Source organism: Jaculus jaculus, chromosome 11 (assembly GCF_020740685.1).
Source record: "Jaculus jaculus isolate mJacJac1 chromosome 11, mJacJac1.mat.Y.cur, whole genome shotgun sequence".
In the NCBI taxonomy this organism is placed as follows: Eukaryota; Metazoa; Chordata; class Mammalia; order Rodentia; family Dipodidae; genus Jaculus; species Jaculus jaculus.
This window is the reverse complement of record NC_059112.1, coordinates 15,517,079-15,541,244: the sequence shown is the minus strand read 5'-3', so window position 1 is coordinate 15,541,244 and position 24,166 is coordinate 15,517,079. Positions and strand designations below refer to the sequence as shown.

At 40.2% G+C, this 24,166-nt stretch overlaps 2 protein-coding genes across 9 annotated transcripts in view; one reads left to right on the top strand and one right to left on the bottom strand.

Annotated features, from left to right (window-relative positions):
- The window catches only part of Fip1l1 (factor interacting with PAPOLA and CPSF1), a 61,601-nt gene extending 45,037 nt beyond the window's left edge, over positions 1 to 16,564 (top strand). For 4 of the 6 annotated variants that reach the window (XM_045161709.1, XM_004658699.2, XM_004658697.3 and 1 more), the window contains 5 exons: positions 1,077 to 1,131; positions 2,893 to 2,948; positions 7,838 to 8,051; positions 15,496 to 15,633; positions 16,264 to 16,564. In XM_045161709.1, coding sequence (XP_045017644.1) covers positions 1,077 to 1,131; positions 2,893 to 2,948; positions 7,838 to 8,051; positions 15,496 to 15,633; positions 16,264 to 16,411 — 611 coding nt within the window. In that variant the 3' untranslated portion in view covers positions 16,412 to 16,564. The remainder of the gene's footprint in view (positions 1 to 1,076; positions 1,132 to 2,892; positions 2,949 to 7,837; positions 8,052 to 15,495; positions 15,634 to 16,263) is intronic. The other 2 variants (XM_045161708.1, XM_045161711.1) reach the window with 2 other exon arrangements.
- Positions 16,565 to 17,389: 825 nt separating this feature from the next.
- Lnx1 (ligand of numb-protein X 1) overlaps positions 17,390 to 24,166 on the bottom strand; it is a 129,794-nt gene continuing 123,017 nt past the window's right edge. For all 3 annotated transcript variants that reach the window (XM_045161705.1, XM_045161706.1, XM_045161707.1), the window contains 2 exons: positions 18,289 to 18,447; positions 17,390 to 17,922 (listed from right to left, as the gene is read on the bottom strand). In XM_045161705.1, coding sequence (XP_045017640.1) covers positions 17,787 to 17,922; positions 18,289 to 18,447 — 295 coding nt within the window. In that variant the 3' untranslated portion in view covers positions 17,390 to 17,786. The remainder of the gene's footprint in view (positions 17,923 to 18,288; positions 18,448 to 24,166) is intronic.

Here is a 24,166-nt window from a genome sequence, read left to right as displayed (position 1 = left end):
GAGACATAGATTGTAAAACTGGATATAGTGATAGACAGATAGTTTGGAGCAGGACCAAAAATTGATTTAAGTGGAGCTTTAAAAAGGGATCAAAAAACTGGTATTCTTGTTTACCTAGAACATTGAAAAGGAGGCTTAGTGAAAGGGTTTCAAATATGAAGAAGGTGACAGGGAATATACATGGTAGTGGCTAATTGTCTCCCTCATGACGCCACATGAGCTAGGTGAGGAGTTTCCGTGTTACGTTTTAACACACTTCCTAGTGGTGAGTAGGCACGAGTCAAGGAGTCTTAATCTTCGGTTGCAGTGCTCTTCTCTTGTTGCCTCTCGGAACTTGAAAGTGCAGACGAGATGAGTTGCTAAGACCCTTCCAGTCACATTACTCTGGCATTTCATGTAGTCATTACAAAGTACTGAGAATGCTGACAGCATGATATAAAGGTACGGATTGTTGTCCTTCAGACTAATCCAAAAAATCCCCGTCACCTGCCTTTCTTTGTAAAGTAGTGGTTGGGATTGTGCTATTTAAAATATTTTAAGGCCAACGTTCTAGCTTTCAACAAATATATAAAAATACAAATATAAATATATATATATAAATATATATTTACCATTTAGATTTTGTTTATAAATTAAATGTGCTACTGAAATTTCTAAACATCTGAAACACAGAATATTTTTTAAAAGAGGTAAATACAGTTTTATTTGCTTTTCTTCTAAAATATTTCAAGTATATCATATCTGGTGGCAACACTACTACAGATTTTTTATATGAAAAAGGTAAGGCATTGAGACTAACATTCTCATACTTACTAAATGGGCTGTGTGTGGTGCTGAAAATAAGACCAGATGTCCTGACTGCAGTTTGTATTCTGTGTTGTAGACCGGACTGTTCATTAAGTTTTTGTTATTCTGAAGGACTCTTGTGAGTTTCGGCTCCATTTGTCATATGAAGTAGAGAAGCCGCACATTCACGTCCCCAGGGAGATTCTAGTGCACACTCAGCAACTTGTTCCACTGTTGACACTGACTGTGAATCCTGTTAATTACTGTTGTCTTATTATTGAATGTTTCAGGTTTCCCCCCTCCACCTGGCGCTCCACCTCCATCTCTTATTCCAACAATAGAGAGGTAAATCAGTATGTATTCTCAAAAGTACTGAGCATTGATAACTCTTGACAGGAGAATCTTACACATGTATCCATGGTAATACGTTCAGAGGTTTATTGTTACTAAACATAGCACTTGTCTGTTTTTTAATAAGTCTAATCTGTATTAATTACTTTCACATAAGATGTTAGACCTGTACGGATAACAAAAGAACAAAGAAAATGAAAGAGTATTTTGAAGTAGTATCTCTTCGATCTGTGACACCGTGATGAAATAAAGCAGATGTTGAACTTGGTTAGAGTTGTGGGAAATAAAACTAGCTTACTGGAAATCATGAGATACTCTGTATCTCTCTTTGGGCCTGGGTAAGGACACCTGTTAATGTGCCTTAGTAAAAAAGAAGATCTTACTCCCTGCTCCCCTCCTGTATCTCAGTGTACACAAGGAAGGATTGAATCCACACTACAAAGCAATAGCCTTTGTAGACTATGTATGTCAGGATGACTTCTGTCTCCAGCTCCCAAGTGCCAGCGTTTCAGGCGAGCCCCACCATACTTGGTCTTAGGTAGTACTAGAGATTGAAACCAGGGCTCCATGCAGGATAAGCAGGCACTCTAATGACTGAGCTATAGCCCCAGTCCCAGCCTTAGTTTGGTTATTTTTTGAAGCAGGGGGAGGTGTTGAGGTTCTGGTTCTAGCTAAGGCTGACCTGGAATTCACTGTGTCATCTAAGGTGGCGATCCCCCTACCACTGCCTCCTTAGTGCTAGGATTCAATGCACCTGGCTCCAGCCTTAGTTTTTTATGCCTTGTATTTGTTAGTTAGAATGTTGCATTAAAGAATGTTCCTCTAATGATGGCAATATGTGTTCAACAACTTAGGGTTTGGAATCACGGTTACTAGGCAAGTCCCATAATCTTTTTAAGACTAGATCAATCTCCCCTCCCTCCTGGTCTAATTCCAGTCTAGGCTGTCCTGGAACTCACTCTTTAGTCCCAAGCTGGCCGTGAACTCACGGTGATCCTCCTGCCTCTGCCTCTCCAAGCGCTGGGAATAACTGTGTGCTATCACACCTGGCTATAATTTTTTATTTTTTAACCACAGAGGTTGATTGAGTTGTAAAGATTAAAATAGTGATATAAGGGACCAGCACAGGTTTGGCAGATGGAAATTACTAATAAATTGGAGCTAATGTTATTTCCTCTCAAGTGCCAAATATTAAACAAAACTATCCATTTCTGAAAAAAAAAAAGGGAAATTGTGAGAACTTTATATCAGTACAATCAAACTGTCCATATAATTTTCAATGAAACTGATACAAGTGAATGGGATTTGGTTTTATTAAGTCCTTGCTAAACATACTCGTTTCTCAGTCAAACTATTGAGAGGTATTATTTGTTGATCCTGTCAGTGGGGCCAAATTACTGATTGATTAACTTTTCAACCTCAAAATTCTATTAGCCTCAGCATTTCTCCTAACTATAAGCCATGGTGAAATTGATTATATGATTCAAGCTAAACCATATAAACAAAAATTAAAAAAAAAAACATTTTAATTTAAATTAAAATTTTGCTGTAGGTATACATGCCTCTGCAACCTCAGTGACTTGGGAGGAGATGGGAGGAGGATCACTTTGAACCCATGAGTAGCATAGAAAGATTTGTCTCCAACAAAAATCATTATATTTTTGCCTTGCTGTGGTTCTTTTTTTTCTTCATACTGAATTGTTAAAATTAAGTATTTATTTGCTACAGCTGTAAAATGTTTTTTCCCCTTCACAGTGGACACTCCTCCGGTTATGACAGCCGCTCTGCACGTGCATTTCCCTATGGCAATGGTAAGTTACTAGTTGTCCACATTCAGTTTGAATCCGTGAGGTTATTAACTATTTGGAAAGCAACAAAATAACATCTCTAGAGAACAATTAAGACATATTAATTAAACTGGCCCTGGTGACTCATGCCTTTAACCCTAGCACTTGAAAGCTATCGTTGTGAGCTTGAGGTTAGCCTGGGCTACAGAGTGAGCTTCAGACCACCCTCTACTAATGTGAGGCCCTGCCTGGGGGGGGGGGCAGAGAAGGAGTGGGGAGGAAGGACGGGTAGATGGAGATTGAAAGACGTAAGTATACCAGGCTATTTAAGAGAACAAACTTTGTTTACTTATTTATTTTATTAAAAATATTTTATTTATTTATTTGCAAACAGGGAGACACAGAGAGAATAGGCACACCAGGACCTCTAGCCACTGCAAACAAACTCCATATACTTGCTCCACTTTGTGCATTTGGCATTATGTGGGTATTGGGGAATTGAGCCTGGGTCCTTAGGCTTTGCAGGCAAGTACCTTAACCATTGAGCCATCTCTCTAGCCCTTCACTTAGTTATGAATTTAATCTTGTAAAAATTAATAAGTAATGGCACCATAGGTATTTGTAGCTTATTTTCTTCTAAAACAATTGAGGGCTACCTCAGTTTTCAGTGTCGAGAGAGTCTTGGCACCCTGCTAAGCTGTTTACCTCCTTAACACAGGAGTCTGTTTTTGTGCTCACTTGTACCAGCTTTACGTGCTTCTAGGGCTTCTTCGTTTGTTTTCACAAAGCTGTGTCTTACTAACTTTTAAGGGTATAGTGAGACATAGTGGTTACCCTTAAATTTATAAGCCAGTCGAGGGACAGCAGTGACAGGATGGAGACAGTGCTTCAGGAGCTCATGGGGAGGTCTTCTGATTCAGAGAATGGAGCAGTGGAGCACATCTTACACACTGTTCAAAGTCAGTGGAAAGAGGAAACAAGATAGGCTTTGTGAGCTGAGAGTGTGGTGTGGTTGGAGTTTGGAGATTGAGTGTACTGGATAGCATAGACATCCCTCATTGATAGAGCCAGCAGATTTACTGCTGGGCCATCACAATAAAGTGAATGTGATAAAATGAGTTATGTGAAGTTACTGTTTTCCTCGTGCAAGTAAAAGTAATTTTTTGTGTTTTTTTTTCATGCTGTGTTTGTTTGTTTATTTATTTCAGAGAAAGAAAAATGGATAGAAAATGGGCATGCTAGGGCCTCTAGTCACTGCAAATGAACTCTAGATGCATGTGCTACCTTGTACATCTGGCTAACATGGGTACTGGGGAATCAAACCTGGGCTTTGCAGGCAAACACCTTAACTAAACCCATCTCTCCAGCCCTGAAAGTAATGTTTATATAAGGCTCTATTAATAATGCTGTAAAGAATGATGTATCTTGGGCTGGAGAGATGGCTTAGTGGTTAAGCGCTTGCCTGTGAAGCCTAAGGACCTCGGTTCGAGGCTCGGTTCCCCAGGTCCCACGTTAGTCAGATGCACAAGGGGGCGCACGCGTCTGGAGTTCATTTGCAGAGGCTGGAAGCCTTGGCGCGCCCATTCTCTCTCTCTCCCTCTGTCTTTCTCTCTGTGTATGTCGCTCTCAAATAAATAAATAAATAATTAAAAAAAAGAGAGAATGATGTATCTTAAACAACAGTGTCTTTCCCTTATTTGAAAAAATATTTATGGTTTAAAGCTAGTGTCTCTTGGGCCTTTCAGAGTCATCTTTTTGGTGGTAGGTTTTGCTGTGAGTTTGAGGCCACCCAAAAAAGATTTTTGAACTTGCCCTCCCACTTTCATCCTTTCCAATATTTTTTGGATTGAATGTTTAATTTTTTTGGTTTTTCAAGGTAGGGTCTTACTCTCTCCCAGACTGACCTGGAATTCAGTATGTAGTCTCAGGATGACCTCAAACTCACGGCAATCCTCCTACCTCTGCCTCCCAAGTGCTGGAATTAAAGGTTTGCACCACCACCCCGGCAAGTTCAAAAATCTTAATTGCCATAAAGAGAAAGCAGTATTGAGTTCACCAGTGAAGGAGGAGAAGCTGTTGGTTTTTAACTTTAAGGGCTGGAGAGATGGCTCAGCAGTTAGGACACAAGCCAAAATAACCCAGGTTCAATTCCCCAGGACCCACATAAGCCAGATGTACAACAGGACACGTGGTCTGGAGGCCCTGGCACACATACACATATACATATATGTACAAACGTATACCCAAACACATCACATACACATCATACATACATATACAAATGCAAATAATTTTTTTAACTTATGCTTTTAAGAACTTGGTGATAAAGCCAAGCGTGGTGGTACAGAGGCAGAGGTAGGAGGATCACTGTGCATTTGAGGCCAGTATTGAACTATCAAGTGAGATCCAGGTCAGCCTGGTCTAGAGTGAGACCCTACTTGAAACAAACAACAAAAAAGGGAAAAGCAGTATATCAACAGTAATTGAGAGGGTCCTTCCAAGAATATGAAACCAAAAAGCCCAAAAGAATTTGAAAACAAAAGAATAAAAATATTTTCTACAGGTAATTTTATTGCCTGAATAGACTTGCAAGGTAAATTATCATAATTCAAGCAAAGTAAATAGTTACCAAAAAACCCATTTTGAAAATTTTGTGTCTAAATACAAACAAATATAATCTAAACAAGTTCTTAAAACACTCAAAAGAATGTTTCATTTACACAGCCACAAAATTACATTAGTAGCTTGGCATGGCGGCACATGCCTTTAGTCCCATCACTTGGGAAGCAGGTAGGAGAATCAGTGTGAGTTCAAGGCCAGCCTGGGCTAGAGCAAGACCCTACCTCAAGAAACAAACAAACAGAAAACTTAAATAATTACATTAGGTATCCAAAGACTAACACATATGTGCAAGAAGCAGGCAAAGCCAGGCAAGGTGGGCAGGCCTGTGACTCTGCACTTGGGAGCCCAAAGAAGAATGATTTTCCTGAGTCTGAAGCTAGCGTGGGCTACATAATGAGTTCAAGGCCAGCCAGGGATGTACGGTGAAACCATGTTTCAATCAAAGATATAAAAATTATGCAAATAACAATCAATTTGTCCAAAACACATTACAGAACACATCTGTAAATGAAAAAAAAGTGATCTTTTTCTGTAAAGATCTAGTTTTGTATAGATATGCATTCCACCCAGGAGCAAAGACAATGGCTTCTTGAGATGGCATCTACTCCTGGTAAGACACTGTGAACACTATTGAAATGACAATCAAGGGCTGGAGAGATGGCTTAGCGGTTAAGCGCTTGCCTGTGAAGCCTAAGGACCCTGGTTCAAGGCTCGGTTCCCCAGGTCCCACGTTAGCCAGATGCACAAGGGGGCGCACGCGTCTGGAGTTCGTTTGCAGAGGCTGGAAGCCCTGGCACGCCCATTCTCTCTCTCTCCCTCTGTCTTTCTGTTTGTGTTTGTTGCTCTTAAATAAACAAACAAACAAACAAACAAATAAATAAAAAGAAATGACAATCAAGGGCCTGGAATACTGCATAAGCTTAGCTTATATGCACAGAGCAGTGGCTCTCTGAGAGGGCTGGCTCCAGTGACAAAAGTCACACTGTGGATAAAGTGCTATCAGTACAGCTTCACATGCTATAAAGAAATCGTTCATAGGGCTGGAGAGATGGCTTAGTGGTTAAGCGCTTGCCTATGAAGTCTAAGTACCCGGTTTGAGGCTCAGTTCCCCAGGATCCACGTTAGCCAGATGTACAAGGGGTGCATGCATCTGGAGTTCGTTTGCAGTGGCTGGAAACCCTGGCGTACCTATTCTGTCTCTCTCTGCCTCTTTCGCTCTGTCTGTCACTCTCAAATAAATAAATAAAATAAACAAATTTTTTAAAAAGAAATCGTTCATAAAAAAAGGAAGTCAACTGTGGCGAACTTCACTGTTGTCTCACTGTCCAGAAATTGCCACAGTCACTCCAGTTTTCAGTTTCTGATCAGTAGCAGTCAAACCTTGTTTGTTTTTTGAGGTAGGATCTTGCTCGGGCTCAGATTGGCCCCTAACTCACATCTGTCCTCCTATCTCTGCCTCTCTACCACACCTGGCTTTTATTTATTCATTTGCATGTGTGTGAGGGGGAACATCAAGGCCTTGTGCCAGTGGACACCTGATGCTTGTATCACTTTTTGGGTCTGGCTTTACATGAGTGGCTTGAAAATTTAAACCGCAGTAAACAGGCTTTGCAAGCAAGTGCCTTTACCTTTAAGCCATCTTTCCAAGCCCTTGACTTTTTGATTAAAAAAAAAACTGTGTGTTTTCTATTTTTATAATGGTTACTCTTCAAGGTTTCTATGTATACTTAATAACTATGTAGCTAAAGAGTATCTGAACCCCCTTTTTAATAGAGACACCACAGAATTTCTTAGCTTTTTCATGTAACATATCCTATTGTGGTTTGATATTTTAGTTTATATTTTTAAAAACCTGTGCTGTGGGACAGTATATTTTGTTTGTATTCACATGTATAATTGCCATGTATTTATTAAACCCACCATTTCTTTCTATACTAATTTTCTTTATTCTATTTTTGTTGTTCCTGTTTGTTTCCTTACATGCCTTTTGTTTTATTGTTCAAGTGGAATTCTTGTTTTGTTTTTGTAGTGCTGGGGTCATTAGTCAAATACTTGCCCAGCCCTTAACTATAGCTTGTTGTCTTGTTTTCTCTTATCATTTCTGAGATGGAGATGTACCAGTGTATTTTGATAGGAGGACATTTCTGGTCTTATTCTTGCTCAATGAGGTACCTAAGAAAAATGTTTTTATTATAATGTAATGACATTTTTGTTTGTTTGCTTGTTTATTTGCTTGGTCTTTTCCTTTCGGGGTTCCATAATCTTTGTTTTTAATATGTTTTCTTGTTTAGTTGCCTTTCCCCATCTTACTGGCTCTGCTCCTTCATGGCCTAGTCTTGTGGATACTACCAAGCAGTGGGATTATTATGCCAGAAGAGAGAAAGACCGAGACAGAGACCGAGACAGAGAACGAGACCGAGACCGGGACCGGGATCGAGAAAGAGAACGCACCAGAGAGAGAGAGAGGGAGCGTGATCACAGCCCCACCCCAAGTGTTTTCAACAGGTTTGTGCAGTGTGCAGGACTTTGTACACTTGTGTTTTCTTTATACCTTCAGTTTTCTGTTTGCTGTGAACTAATCAGTTCTAGTTTACTGGAAAAGATAAAATGTCCTTAGGAAAGATGTTTTACTATTTTATGTATTTATGAGAGACAGAGAATTGGAGCACCCGGACCTCTAGCGGCTGTAAATGAACTCCAGACGCATGTACCACCTTGTACATCAGGCTTTTCATGGGTCCTGGGGAATTGAACCTGGGTCCTTTGGCTTTGCTGGCAAGTGCCTTAACCATTATGCCATCTCTCCAGCCTAGGAAAGCTATTTTAAAATCAAGCCCCCCCTTCTGTAAAATTTTTATTTATTTATTTATTTATTTGAGAACGTTGGACAGAGAAAGAAAGAGGCAGATAGAGAATGGGCGCATTAGGGCCTCCAGCCACTGCAAACGAACTCCAGACGTGTGCACCCCCTTGTGCATCTGGCTAACGTGGGTCCTGGCGAATTGAGCCTCGAACTGAGGTCCTTCCTTAGGCTTCACAGGCAAGTGCTTAACTGCTAAGCCATCTCTCCAGCCCCAAATCAAGCCTTTTTGTTCTTAGAGACTTCCCATTTCCTAAAGCAGCAGCTGTCAAATTTTATTGTTCTTTTATCCTTTAAAATAGTTTTATAGAGTTAGGAGATAGTCAAGTGCTGACCTGGCAATCATGAGGATTTGAGTTCAATTTCCAGTACCCTGTTAAGAAATACAGGTGTGGTGGCATGTGGCTGGGAGGAAAAGACCAGCAGCCTTCTGAGATCCACTGGTCAGCTATTCTAATTTAATATGCAAGCTCCAAGCCAGTGAGAAACCCTGTCTCAGAAATAGGTGGGTGCTGTTCTTAAGGGATGTCTGAGGTTGTGTCCCCAATGCACAAATTTTCTATTTCTCATAAATTTATGTCACCTAAAGTGTTTCTCTTTTAATTAGTTGACAGTACAAATTTCCAGTTTATTATAATATTTTCAGGTATTACAGGTTTTTAATATGCACAGCTAATTAACATATTGTGATTTGCTAAATACCTTTTTAATTTTTTTTTCCATTTATTTATTTGAGAGTGACAGACACAGAGAGAAAGACAGATAGAGGGAGAGAGAGAGAATGGGCGCTAGGGCCTCCAGCCTCTGCAAACGAACTCCAGACGCGTGCGCCCCCTTGTGCATCCGGCTAACGTGGGACCTGGGGAACCGAGCCTCGAAGCGGGGTCCTTAGGCTTCACAGGCAAGCGCTTAACCACTAAGCCATCTCTCCAGCCCCTAAATACCTTTTTAAAGAAATGTATAAGTAGGCCGTCTATAGCAGACTTGCTGACCTGAATTTGGATCCCCCAGCACTCCTCTGAAACCAGACACAGTGGTGTACACGTCTGCTAACCAGTACAATCAAAGCAATGGGAAGTGGAGTCAGAAGACTCCCAACCTCACCGGCCAGAGACTATGTCTCCAGAACGTGGTGGGAGAAGCCCACGCTCTGAAGTCACTCTCTGACCTCCACATGCACACGTGTACATGCATGCATGCATCACACACACACACACACACACACAATTTTGAAAAAAGTATTATTATGCCTGTAAGTATTGTAAATGTTTTTTCATGATTCTGTTTTGACTTTAGTTAGTGAAAGTAATATAGAACTGTATTCTTAAAATGATCCTAGGAGCTTCTCATCCTTCATTCATATTTGCATTATTTACTTATTTGAGAGAGAAAGAAAGATGAAGATAGAAAATGAGTATGCCAGTACCTCTAGCCACTGCAAATTAACTCCAGATGCATGTACCACCTTGTGGGTCCTGGGTAATTGAACCCCATCCTTAGGCTTCATAGGAAACACCTTAACCACTAAGCCATCTCTCCAGCCTGAGGCTTAGTCTAATCACTGTGACCTTATCATGACTAGATTATATATGAAAAGACCCAAATTCTTATTTTTTTTTAATGAGAGAGAGAAGAGAATTGGTGTGTCAGGTCCTCCAGCCACTGCAATTGGACTTCAGATGTATGTGCCACCTTGCATACATGTGCAACCTTGTGTGTCTGGCTTACATGGGACCTGAGGAGCCAAATATGGGTCCTTAGGCAAGCACCTTAACCACTAAGGCATCTCTTTAGCGCCAAAGATTGTATTTCTAAATAAGGTTACATTCTCAGATACCAGTAATTTTAGACTTGAATGAATATACCTTTCTTGGCATCACACTTGGTAACTAAAGATTGCAGCTTTTCCAGTTTCTTGGAAGAACACCCGAAGTGCTTTCTCAAGATTTACTTTCAGTTACACTTGCTTCTATCTCACCTAGAGTCAACTTTTTTTGTTTATTTTATTTTAATTATTTTTGTTGTTGGTGATTTTTTTGAGGAAGGATCTTGCTCCAGTCCAGGCTGGTCTGGAATTCAGTATGTAGTCTCAAGCTCACTGAGATCCTCCTACCTCTGCCTCCTAGTGCTGGGATTAAAGGCATGCGCTTGTTTTTTTTTTTTTCTTTTTTTTAACCTGCAGATATATCTTTAGGGGGGTTGGATTTAGGAAGGAATAAATATGGAATTGAAGATCAAAACTTCTGTGCCAGTGGGTAGAATTCATGGGGTTTCGGAAATGTCGGCTTTCTTGTGCCGTGATGCTCAAGCTGCTCTGTAGCCGGGTCTCTGCTCTTGTCCACTGTTACCCATGTCTTCTGGTCCTGGGCCCCAGTTGTAGGCGCACTTCTCTTGTTCCTGTTTCTCCTCAGCCTTGTGGCCTCTGAACATGGTTAGCCTCTAGCCCACATCTATCTTCTGTCAGCTGCACTACAGCCTACAGAGAGAAGAAAGGTTCCCTTCACAACATACCCTTAACATTTTTGTTGTTTTGAGGCAGGATTTTACTCTGGCCCACAGTTGACCCAAAACTCACTCGGTAGCCCGGGATGGCCCTCCTGAGGGCTGGAATTAAAGACATGGGCCATAGTGGCTGACTGCATTTTTGTTTCTTTAAGTCTTACATCTCTTTAAGGGCATGGGCAACCATAAAAGTTTGTATAATAATGCCTGACACACAGTATGTAAGTGAATCAGTGATTTACAGTGTAACTCAGTAGAAAAGTACAGTTTTGGAAACTGTTGGGGTAGGTGTTATCTAGACAGTTTCTCCAGTGAAAGAAAATTATTATCAAACTGAAAGCAGTCATTTTCTCATCTTTCGTATAAGCATACCATTTTGTAACTTGACAGTGTAGACTGAAGTAGGTGAAGCACAATTTTCTTTCTTTCTTTTTTTTTTAAAGTATTTTATTTATTTATTTATTTATTTATTTACTTATTTATTTGGCAGTGGAAGAGGGTGGGGGGGAGAGAGAGAGTGAGTGTGCCAGGGCCTCCAGCCACTGCAAATGAACTCCAGACGTGTGTGCCCCCTTGTGCATCTGGCTAACATGGATCCTAGGGAATTGAACCAGGGTCCTTTGGCTTTGCAGGCAAATGCTGTAACCACAGAGCCATCCCTCCAGCCTGAAGCACAATCTTCTAAAAACTCCAGTGACAGCCTTCATACATAGGCACATTACTCCTTGGTCATAACCTTCTCCTGGTACCCTCTCTATTCCTTCTCTCCTAGGTCCCCTCCACTGAATCCCTTCTTTACAACTAGTCCCTGAAGCATAGCTTTTTATCATGCCTTGAATTTTTATGGGTAAGATCAATAAGGTGTTAAGGTACACAGTTTTTTAAGTATTTTACCTGGTGAGATGAAACAGTGTATCAATTCAGGGTTTGTTCTTATTAGATAGTGTCATAGACTTTTTCACCATGAGAGACCCATAGAGTAGTATCAAGCTTAAATCTTGACTTGTCGGGTTAAGTTATGAAGAGATAGCATACAGAAATTAAGCTAATAGTGGAGCCATGTTAACTGCTGAAAGTGTGGTTGAAGGATTACTTAAAATCTTTGATAGTCTTAAAATTAATCAAAATCAGTAACTTTCTTTTTCGTTTCTATGTAGTTGATTTTTTAAATTCAGTTTTCATATAGTTGATATGTTGAGTCGCTATTCTAAGCTCTATCCTGAAAATACACGGATATTTATATACTGTTCTTATGGGTAAGCTGCATAATATAATGTTAACTAGGATTGGTTCGAGTGTAAGAAGGAATTGAAAAGAAAGACTTTTGAATCCTCCCCACCATCACCATGGCTCCTGATAGCTTTGTATATACTTGATAAGATTTTATTGGCCAAATGAGTGAACAGTGGCATGTATGTGTGATCACATGGTGGCATGCATGCTGTTGACTTGAGTCACTCTGATGTATGGTTCTGCCAATGTCAAGAGTCGGACTTCCAGAGAGTCTTGTATTGGAGTTCAGATGGATATGTTTGAATACCACTGTTGTCTGGAGAATGTGCATGTCATAATTAAGGAACTTAGTGTAAAACTCAATTGCAAAGAAGACTAAAATGGATTACTTTTGTAGAGTACCTAAATTTCGTTAATGTAAATAATAGTGTTCAAGATAGATTCTGACCCTTTCATTGCAGATACACATATGTACAGATGTTTTTGAAACTTAAGTTACTGGTTGAGTCTTATTTGATTTTCAGGGTGCTGAGGTGTAGGGTATTACTGAAATTTGACTAAAAGCTTAAGACCAGAAAGGTAAAAGGTGAAGGAATTTTATATGTTCTGAATTATCCTAAAGGGAAATAATTATACTTTGGTAAATCCAAGTGAAGTACAAACTGCTTGTTTCTAAAGACTGACAAGCATGTTTAAAAGCAATATGGAATGTAGCCTGTGTTGCATTACAAATTATAGGGTCATTTTTTGAAAATTACAGGCTAGTTTTGACATCTGTTTTTTAGGCAGCTTTAATTGTGGGCCAGAAAGGAGGCTGCTTAGTATAGGGTGTTTGGAAAGACCTGTAATGGTTTCCAGGCCCAGAGCAGCCTTTGCACTGCAGCACTTCTCAGAAAAGGGCGAGCATGGAGGTGTTTGACCTATGCGCCGCAGGGCCACGGGCTGCTGTGAGGCCCCGTCAGATGGGCCTCCGGGTCTTAAGGCCCCAAACCAACAATAGTTTAGGCTCTGGGGGGGGGGGCGGTACATACAACAAAATTAAAAGATAACCGACCTTAATTATCTTTAAGTAAATTTAGTTGGAATCATTATAAGGAAAGCCTCATATTTGTGTAGAAGAAATACTCATTTGCCTACTGTGTTTGCTTATTTCATTTCAGAGACATAGTAGTTATTAGGGGTCAGTAACTACTCCAAGAAATGTTTTGGGGCTGGAGACATGGCTTAGTGGTTAAGCGCTTGCCTGTGAAGCATAAGGATCCCTGTTCAAGGCTCGATTCCTCAGGATCCACATAAGTCAGATACACAAGGTGGCACAGGCATCTGGAGTTCGTTTGCAGTGGCTGGAGGTCCTGATGCTCCCATTCCCTCCCTCCCTCCTTCTGTCACTCTCAAATAAATAAAAATAAAAAAGTTGTTGAAAAAAAAAAGAAATGTTTTGCTTCTGAAAACTTAAAAAAATTCATGTATTTATTTATTTTTAGTTTTTCGAAGTAGGGTCTCATGTCTCACGTCTCACTCTCGCACAGGCTGACCTGAAATTTAGTCTCAGAGTGGCCTCATACAGTGATCCTCTGTCTCCCAAGTGCTAGGATTAAAGGCATGTGCCACCATGCCTGGATGTGTGTATGTATATGTATGTATGTATGTATATGTATACACACACACACACATACATACATGATATATATTCATTTAAGAGGGAGTATGAGTACATCAGGTATGCCTCCTGCCACTGCTAATGAACTTTGCTTGGGCACTGGGTTATTGAACCCAGGCTGTAAAGCTTTAAAGGCAAGCATCTTTAACCTCTGAGCCATTTCTCCAGCTCCCAAATTTCACCTCTTGACCATGTACTCTTAGTAATTTATTAATGTTATTGCCAGTTCTACAGAAACCCTGAAAAAGACTGTTGCCAGTTTTACATATAGCATAGTCTGGGACACTTAATTCCATAAGCGCACAGTGAGAGCGTGGTCTGGGTGGTCTGTGCAGGGACGCTTGCTCTCCACTGCCTATCTTGACTTACGGCCCTGCACACGACAGGCTTCCAAAGACAGTGTGTATTTGTAGTTAGGACAAAACGTAGACATTTGTGTGCATAGACTAATGCAGATGTGAAAGCATAGGTTTTTTAATTTTAAAAATGTTTTAAAATTTAACATGGCACAGGTAGTTTGTGCATGTTCTGATATTAGGCCAAATTGCTGAGTACTTTGTTAGGCAGACGGATACCAATTTGTTCTTTTATGTAGCATGTGCTTTCACTTGACTCTGCTCATGCCCAGATTCTTCAGTATCTTGTTGCCTCTGAAAAATTACTGAAAGACCTGAAAGGCTCAGAGAAAGAAAGAAAAATGTCAGTTAAGGTACATAAAAGTGTGGATAGGCTTAGGGAAGTAAATAAACTTCTGTGACCATCCATTCAGTTTTAGGCTAATTCTATCCAATATCAGAAAATGGAGTTGTACCTTAGGTTTAGGTATTTGAAGTTATTAGACATGTGTCTTCCTCTCCAATACACACACAGACACACACACACACACAATATGAACTTAACAGGGATTTCCAGGCTTCATGCATTCACTGATTGTGTTGTAGAGGGTGTTTGGTATTGCTTTGTTCCCACTCATACCTCTTCTTGAGAGGAACATAGTACCCTTTCTATAATCAATAAAAGGACCCTTTATCTGTCTTCTACCCTGTAGCCATGTGAGCCACACTGGTTTAGCATCTTTACTGTGAGCCCAGAGCTGTACAAGTAAAGAATTTTTTTTTTAAGATTTCTTTCTTTTATTTATTTATTAGAGAGGGAGAGAATGAGCAATGTCAGGGCTTCTAGCCGCTGCAAACGAACTCCAAATGCATGTGTCACCATGTGTGCCTGGCTTACATGGAACCTGGAGAATCGAACCTGGGTCCTTAGGGCTCACAGGCATGCATCTTAACTGCTAAGCCATCTCTCCTGCCCCAAGTAAAGAATTTTTGTAGAAATCTGAGATACACAGATATGCTGTAATTGTAAAGTAGGAGTAAAAGAAAAGAACACAGCTGATTAAAATGTAAAATCAGCTATAAGATCCATTTTCTCCCAGAAATAAAAAGCAGAACTTTTGTATTGTCTGTTTTGAAAATCTTACTAGCACAGAACAGATAGAGGTCGACTTGCGCTGTTCCATGTTGTGCTGTGCTGTTCACAGGCGTGGTAATCTGTGACTGGCAGCCCCGCAAAACTTGAGTTTTGGCTTGTACAATGCAGGCTTCTGTGGGGCTTCAGTGTCTCCTGTCCCCGCTGCCAGTCAGGTGACATTAACCGTGCAGGTATTCAGACCCTTCTCTCCACTTGTGTTGCAGCGATGAAGAACGATACAGATACAGGGAGTATGCAGAACGAGGCTACGAGCGCCACAGAGCGAGTCGCGAGAAGGAGGAGCGACACCGAGAGAGGCGACACCGAGAGAAAGAGGAGACCCGGCACAAGTCTTCTCGCAGGTGGGCTCTTCAGCAGCACTGCCGCGGTTCGAGCCAGCAGAGTGACGTGCTCCCCGCTGGAGGGCGTCCTCGGCGTCAGCAGTGATTTTTAAATCCTAACAAGGCTGTGTTTTTTATCCCAAGACAAAATGAGCACGGGATCAATAATGGTAGATTTGGGTTTATTACATTATCTCATTGTGAGACGGAGAATTTGGGCGTATGAACCAGACTTTATAATCAATATAAAGCACTGTCTGCTTTAAAGAATTACCCCAGGACCTGTGTTCTCAAAACAACAACAAAATTAGCATTCATTTAATGCCCATTGTATGCTGAAAATCAGCCCTATAGACCAGTACTTCCTGTTCTGATGGAATGCTTCATTTTTCTAATTTATAATTAGCCTTCAGAATGAAGGAAATGGACACAAGCAATCTGGGGTGACTGGTGAAAATAACCCGATAATGTCATCTCTGCCTGGATAGTCCCATACAAACTGACTCTCCAAAATATGCTTATTAGAAATGAATGCATTAGTTTATTCTAAGCCTACTGTTTCATTCATTGATCATTTACTTAAAACTACTTTGATTTTGTCATGTTTTTAAACAACACAATTTTCTTCTCTCTCTTTTTCTTTCTTCCCAGTAATAGTAGACGTCGGCATGAAAGCGAGGAGGGAGACAGTCACCGGAGGCACAAGCACAAGAAGTCGAAGAGAAGCAAGGAGGGCAAGGAGGCCGGCAGCGAGCCCGCTCCTGAGCCAGAGAGCGCCGAGGCCGCGCCTGCAGAGTAGACGCAGCGCCTCTGTGGAGTCCTGCTCGGAGTTGCTAGAAATCGCCTTATTTTTCTGGATAATGTTTAAAAAAATCACCTTTAATCTTGTTATGTTAGAATGAAGTTTTTTTTTTTTTTCCCAAAATAAATGAGTGTGAATTTTTCATGTTAAGTTAAAAATCTTTGTCTTGTAATATTTAAAAAAGAAAGGACAGTCATGTCTTTCTACCCAATAGCCTGGTGTGATGGAGTCAGCGGGGCATTCAGAGCTAAGGTTAACCACGTGCATACAACCGTATTGATGAAGGCCAAGGATCCCTCCCCGCACCCACGACCTTCTTCCTGTGAAGAGGACAGCTGTCTCTGAAAGGCTGGCTCTCTGCCCAAGACCGCTCTCAGCCTTCATGTTGAAACCAGTCTTTCCTGCTGTGGCGCTCTTGGTACATTGACGAACTTGGATACATCTTTAATAGCAGTTTTTCAGGGTTCAAAATTTGGGTCCATGGTAAACTAAATGAGGTACTTTTATATCAAATTCATTAAAATGCATAGGACATTTTGGTAGTCTCTGGAACATAATGTTTAGTTTTTAGCAGGCACATGTATAGACACTTGTCACTGTGACTCAAAGTTGAACTGCCTCATGGCCATGTATCTGGGCCACGGTTAATCTGGTTTGGCCATTCTTGGTGTCTTTTCCAGTGCTCATTGGTTGAGTGGCATATGGCATTTTTATAGTTACTGACCCTTATGAATATGAATATGGACACAGCCATCATTTCTTACTAAACTAAGAAAACACAAGCTCGTAACTCTGGGATAATCCTGGGAGGGATGAATGTCATTGATGGTAGGAACAAAGTTGGTGTTTGAAACAAGTGGATTACTAGAATCTTTTTAAAGGTGATAAAACAAGTAAACTTAATTAGGATCACATATAAAGAGACAACTATAGTTTTTAAAAAATATTTATTTCTTATTTGATGAACATTTTCTCAGCAATGATTTTTTTAAAAGTCTGCCTTTGAAATTAAAAGTGCCCATAATGTCCTCTTTCTTGAACTCAACATATACCATATTTTAAAATTTAAATCAATGATTTGAATCCAGAGGGGCATACAAACCACTGTAGTTTTCTTACGGGCTTCTGATTGAAAAGAAAAATACAAACTTAAATTTGCGTAGAGCAGGAGAAATCCTCCACATTGAATAAAAACCTTAGTAGTTTTTATTTCTGAGAATATTCTCTGAGATGTCACTTACTTTCATTAGGCTGTACTTTTCCTAGCATTTTTACAATATATTCTTTAAATATAAAAATTGACATGATAAATAACATTGTTTCCCTTAGCCTGTCTGTGGTTTTTCTGCTTCTTAAGACCCATTTTTTGGTTTTATAAAAAAGTGCCGGGCCAAGAAACTATTGTGAGAGTAATTCTTCCTTTCAGTTCCTTCAGCATCCTTGCCAAGCAAGCGTGTGTCATGCCTGACGTACTCCGGCCATTGACAGCAAGGAGAATGTCACCACACCTAAGAAAACAAAGCAAGCTGCACCATTAGTCTGTTACTAGGTAGTTATGCAAGTTTACTTTGGTGCTCCCAGTTTTTAATACATCTGACCATTTTAATTTTAACTAAAGATTTTTCTCCTCCCCACTTAAATTCTTTAAACTTCATTTAGCTTGTGTTATAGAGCATTGCAATATGGGACCATGAGGGAATTAATTTTGAATTCTTTAGAAGTTAAATGATCCAATGTTTTAATTTCTGACTCTTCTAAAAGTATAATAAATACGTGCTTTCTTTCAAATGGAACCAGCCTTTACATGTAGAAAACAAAATATTAGAATATGATTATTTATTTATGTTATTTTTTTGCTAAGTAGTCACTCTTACCTAATTCTTCCATCATTGTAAGCTGGTGTTCCTTCAACAATGGATTTGATGAAAAAAGGGTTGTTGCCACTGTATTCTTCATAACCTCCTACAATGCAGAAGCCCAGACTTCCAGCTGTGTTTCTTCGTAATACAACATCTTTACAGTTATATAAGGACCTGAAATTGAATGAGATCAGCGTGTGTACAGTGAATTTTATTTATTCGTTTTTTGAGGTAGGGTCTCACTCTAGCCCAGGCTGACCTGGAATTCATTTTACAGTCTCAGGGTGACCTGGAGCTCAAGGTGATCCTACTACCTCTGACTCCCGAGTGCTGGGATGAAAGGTGTGCGCCACCACACCTGGCTCAGTGGCTCAGAGTGACGTTTTAATGATTAGTTTCATTAGCCTTTCTTTAAATCCAAATAGCACTGCATAAGCCCACTCATACTCCATGGTGGCCTCTATGCCTTGCAGCAGCTTTTTGTACTTGGTCCTGTTTACCACAATGGCAATACCATTCCAACATACACTATGTGTGTCTACTGAGAAAGATGACCAGAGTTTGTGGCCCTAATGCATGAATTAGTGAAAAGTTCAGTATCTAAATACTTGTAGACCAGTAAGTGAAACATACTGAGGGATATCAATTTTTACTTACTTGTGGTCATGCATAGTTCTTACGAAGGCAAACATTCCTTGGATAAGCAGTTAATCTCAATGAAAATAATTCAAACCTATGCTAGTTAATTGTGCAATTTCCTTTGGTCCATGAAAAATACTAGTTCATACCTGTGTAAATTTGGAGAGGCATCCAGGCATAAAATAAAATGTAAATTAAAACTTTTTATTTTGCTTTTTCAAAGGTCTCACTCTAGCCCAGGCCAACCAGGAATTCACTCTGTAGAGTCAGGCTGGTCTTGAACTCACAGTGATCCTCCTGCCTCTGCCTCCCAAGTGTTAGGATCAAAGGCGTGCACCACCACGCCTGGAAATTGCAGCATATTTCATGAGTACAAGAGTACTTTTTTAGAGGTGAGAAGATGGCTTGGTGGTCAAAGGAACATGCATGCAAACCTGCAAGCCTGGGATCAATTCCCAAGCCACCCACATAAGCTCAATGCAACAAACAGGCACACGTGTCTAATGTTCAGAGGCAAGAGGCCCTGGCACACGCATACATACATGCAATAAGTGATGATTTAAAAAAAAAATTATTGTTTATTTTCATTTATTTATTTGAGAGTGACAGAGAAAGAAGCAGATAAGGAGAGTGAGAGAGAGAATGGGCACGCCAGGGCCTCCAGCCACTGCAAATGAACTCCAGATGCGCGTGTCCCCTTGTGCATCTGGCTAACATGGGTCTTGGCGAATCAAACCTTGAACCAGGGTCCTTAGACTTCACAGGTAAGCGCTTAACTGCTAAGCCCTCTCTCCAGCTCTGAGTGAAGATTTTTAAAAAGCAATTACAGGAGGAAGATGAAGCTGATGTGGAGGGAACTGGACAGAACAAAAGGCGTGGACGAAGAAGCAGCCACAGTGCATGCTGCACCCAAGACAGCATGCGACCAGAAAGCCTTCCACTATTCCATGGCCGTGGTCGGTCACCTCGTGTGCCGGGCTGAGTGCAAACTGTGTCCCGGTCAGTGTTAGAGAGGTGTGCTCTGAGACTCGTGACTTCTTACTGTAGCCATAGTACAGGAGCTGGTTTGACAGGAAGTTAGCATGTTTATGTTGTGAAAATGAAGCTCTGGCCTTTGTTCCTAGACTGTACCTTCAAATCCTCAACTGCTTTCGACAACAAATAAAAACGATCTTGTGAAATGTTAAGCACCGAAGTTTCCATCATGGTTGCTACTGACCTTAGTGTAACTTTTTTTCATGTTACTGTTGACTCATTTGAAAATAGAACAAGCCTTTGGATTTGGTGACTACTTTAAAATGTGCTAATATTCAGCTCATTTCAGTTTTTATATCCATCCATTGTCGGACATCATGTACAATCAGTTCTTTTAGTGTTAGCCAAAAGTATGAATGGATTTCCTTTACTGACAAAATAACCTACTGTAAAATATCAGCTATGTTTTACAGTGAACCTGGAAGTCAGGAGCGCACTCAGCCGGCAGAAGCGGTGAGAATACCACGTTACCTAACAGTTATAGTCGGTTGTTCCCCAGACACCACCTCACATTCCCACCTTGATGGCTGTGTGTCCCATTTGTTGGAGAAAGGAAGTAATTAGACCACTCCTACCCAAGGGCATTTTTCCAGTTATGATTCTTTTGACTACACAGATGGGTACATAGAGGCATTCCTTGAAACCACAGGTCTTTTTTTTTTTTTTTGGTTTTTCAAGGTAGGGTCTCACTCTAGCCCAGGCTGACCTGGAATTCGCTATGGAGTCTCAGGGTGGCCTCGAGCTCATGGAGATCCTCTTACTACTGCTTCCCCAGTGCTGGGATTAAAAAGGCGTACACCTCCACGCTCAGCCCACATTATTTCTTATTCTTTTGACTTGTTTTTTTCAGTATCTCCCTTGGGTCTGAACTTGACCTTTAACAAGTATTTTATGTGGACCAACTCTAAACCCAACCATCTAAAAATTCGAATTTTTTTTTTTTTACAATGCAAAACTTTTCAACCTAAAACTAAGCCACAAGAGTCTTCCCAGCCTCTTCAGGGTGGGGGAAAGTACCCACATGGGTCCTCTTTCAGGCGTTCACTAATTTTTATTGTTTTCCTTTGGTGGTGTGCATACTGGCCTATGTTGTAGCACCAAGAACAATATGCTAGTCAGGCTTTGGTCAGCTGAGCCTGACGGGCTTTTTTTTTTTTTTTTTTCTTATATGGAATTACTTCATTCCCCACTGGGAAATCTGGCAGCTGGGTTTGATCAGTGACCTTTGAGATTATGTGACTTTACCCTGTGAATGTATTTGTGAGCTTTATTTTTATTTTTTAAAATTCTGAGCTCATTCTCTCAATTTAGGTGCAGTTGAAGAAGACCTAGCATAATGCAGGGAATGGCAAGGACTTTGGTCATCTTTCCCAGTGAGAAAATCATGATTAGCTCACGGGTGGATTTAGCTCTTGAATGAGTTCACGAGTATGAGGTAGTCTTTGAGTTGCCCAAGAAAGATTTTTCAAAATCTTCTCTATTCTTCTTTAATGTATTGCTTTATTCAACAAAGCATTTGAAGGTGTCGTTTGGCCAGAAGATGTCTGAGGGATAATAGGAGAGTCATACCCTCTTCAAAGAAAAACAAAACTCAATTTAGCATTACAACATAAAGTGAGTCCATGAACCAGGCTAGCTGTAATACCCCATTTCTTGCTGGTTTGGTTTTTAAACTATTTCTCATGGTGTTAAAAAACAAAAAAGCACCAGAAACTTTGTGATGAGTTTGGCATTGGCTCAGTGCACTGTTTTACCCACGGAGAATTTACTGATCACAAATTAAGTAATTTGACCTTATTTTGATTTCTTCTATTCTTAAATTTATTTTTTTAATAATTTTATTTTTAATTTTTAATTTTTATTTATTTGAGAGTGACAGAGAGAGAGAAAGAAGCATAGAGAGATAGAGTGGGCACGCCAGGGCCTCCCAGCCACTGCAAACGAACTCCAAATGCATGCGCCTCTTTGTGACTCTGGCTTTACTGGGAGACTTGGCCCTGGGCCAGCAGGCTTTGTAAGCAAGCATATTTAGCCACTAAGCCCTATCTCCATCCTCAAAAATATTTTTCATCATTATCTTTACACTGGAATCACAAGTCTGGAACCCTACATTGTCAATAAGTTCACTGCCACTTACAGAAGAAGAGAAATGGCAGAGGCTGGCAAGATAATAGTAGATGGTTATCGTGACTGCAGGAAATTGAACCAGTAACCAGTATTTGTCTTTTACGAAAATGTTACCTCAACATTTTTATTAGTCCTTTCTGTTTTCAGAAAAGCTAAAATTTTTTGGCCCAAATTTACAGATGACCATTATCACTGACTTAAATTCTGGTTAGAATGCAAAGCCTCTTGGAACAAATGTATAGAGCACATTTTAAGGGCCAACAATGCTACTTTCAATGCATAATGGATATTAAACTATTATGCTATTATTATAGTCAGGAAAAAGTCTCACAGAGGTATAATTAGTGAAAATAAGAAAAAGTACTTTTTATAAGCTTGGGGATTAAACTTGGATCAAAGATGATAAAGTAAATGATAACTTAATTTCAAAACTTATCTTCATTCTCAGTGATGGCCAGTTCCAAAACTTTATCTATAGTTATTGTAGTCAAATTAGGTTACCTCTTAGAGATTAGGAGTTCTGGATTTGTCATTTTCCTTTGTACCTTTTTTTTTTCCTGAAAACTTATTTTGTCTAATCAGTTTTCTTCTCACATAAAAAGAATAATGAGGGCTGGAGGGATGGCTTAGCAGTTAAGGCATTTGCCTCCAAAGCCAAAGGACCCAGGTTCGATTCCCTAGGACTCATGTTAGCCAGATGCACAAGGTGGCACATGTGTCTGGAGTTCGTCTGCAGTGGCTGGAGGTACTGGCGTGCCCATTCTCAATTTCCTTCTTTCTCTCTGTCCAATAAATATTTTTTTTAAAAAAAATAATGAGCTAGAATCGTAACACATTAGCCTTTACATCGCTCCTAATTTTTACTGTGTCCCTAAATCCATGGCTTTGGTCAGTTGACATCCTTTCTCAAAGGCAGGTTTTCTCAAAGGCAGCCTGGTTTTAGATTTCATTCATTCTGGCAAGTGTTTTTTAACCTAGGGTGACTCCAGAAGAGCTTCAGTCAATGCAGCTACACCAGCAGGACACATCTTACTGGAACGTAACTGCCAGTGTGCTGCTAGTTCAAATGGCTTACAGCTAGTTGTATCTGTTGCTCTAAAGAACTTATAAGCAGTATCATAACTGAGCACAGTGGTCCATGCTGCCTGGGATGCCAGCACTTGGGAGGCGGAGGCTCCCTTCCTATTCCAATGGCTATGTGAAAGACCCGGTGAATGACAGAAGGGTTTCATGCAAACTCCTTCAGAACTTGCTTTATTGTAGAGGAGGGAAAATGGCATACCTTAAAATTATTAAAGTTAAATATAGGCTTAGCATCCTCAGACTTACTTGTGCACAGTGATTAAAATCATAAACTGCAGCCGGGTGTGGTGGCACATACACACCTTTAATCCCAGCACTCGGGAGGCAGAGATAGGAGGAGCACCTTGAGTTCGAGGCCAGCCTGATACTATAGAGTGAATTCCAGGTCAGCCTGCGCTAGAGTGAGACCTTACCTCAAAAAACCAAAACAAGCAAACAAACAAAAATCATAAACTGAAAGACAACGTGGTTAGCTACCTGCTCTGAGACTAGCCATACAACCTTGGATTAGCTTTCTAACCACTTTGACCTTTAGTATCCTGAGTCATTTTAAGTGAGAAGAAAACTGATTAGACAAAATAACTTTTCAGTAAAAAAGATACAAAGGAAAATGACAAGCCCAGAATTCCTGTCTCTAAGATGTAACCTAATTTGACTATAATAACTTAAGATAAAGTTTTGGAACTGGCCATCACTGAGAATGAAGGTAAATTTTAAAATGAAGTTATCATTTGCTTTATCATCTTTGATTCAACTTTAATCCCCGAGATTAAAAAGTGCTTTTTCTTATTTTCATTAAGTATACCTCTGTGAGGCTGTTTTTCCTGTAACTGTAATAGCACAATAGTTTAATATCCGTTATGCATTGAAAGTAGCATTGTTGGCCCTTAAAATGTGCTCTATACATTTGTTCCAAGAGGCTTTGCATTTTACACCAGAATTTAAGGCTGGAGAGTGTAGGGAACACATGAAACCTGGAGGAATGTCTGGCATACAAAGGGCTGCAAAG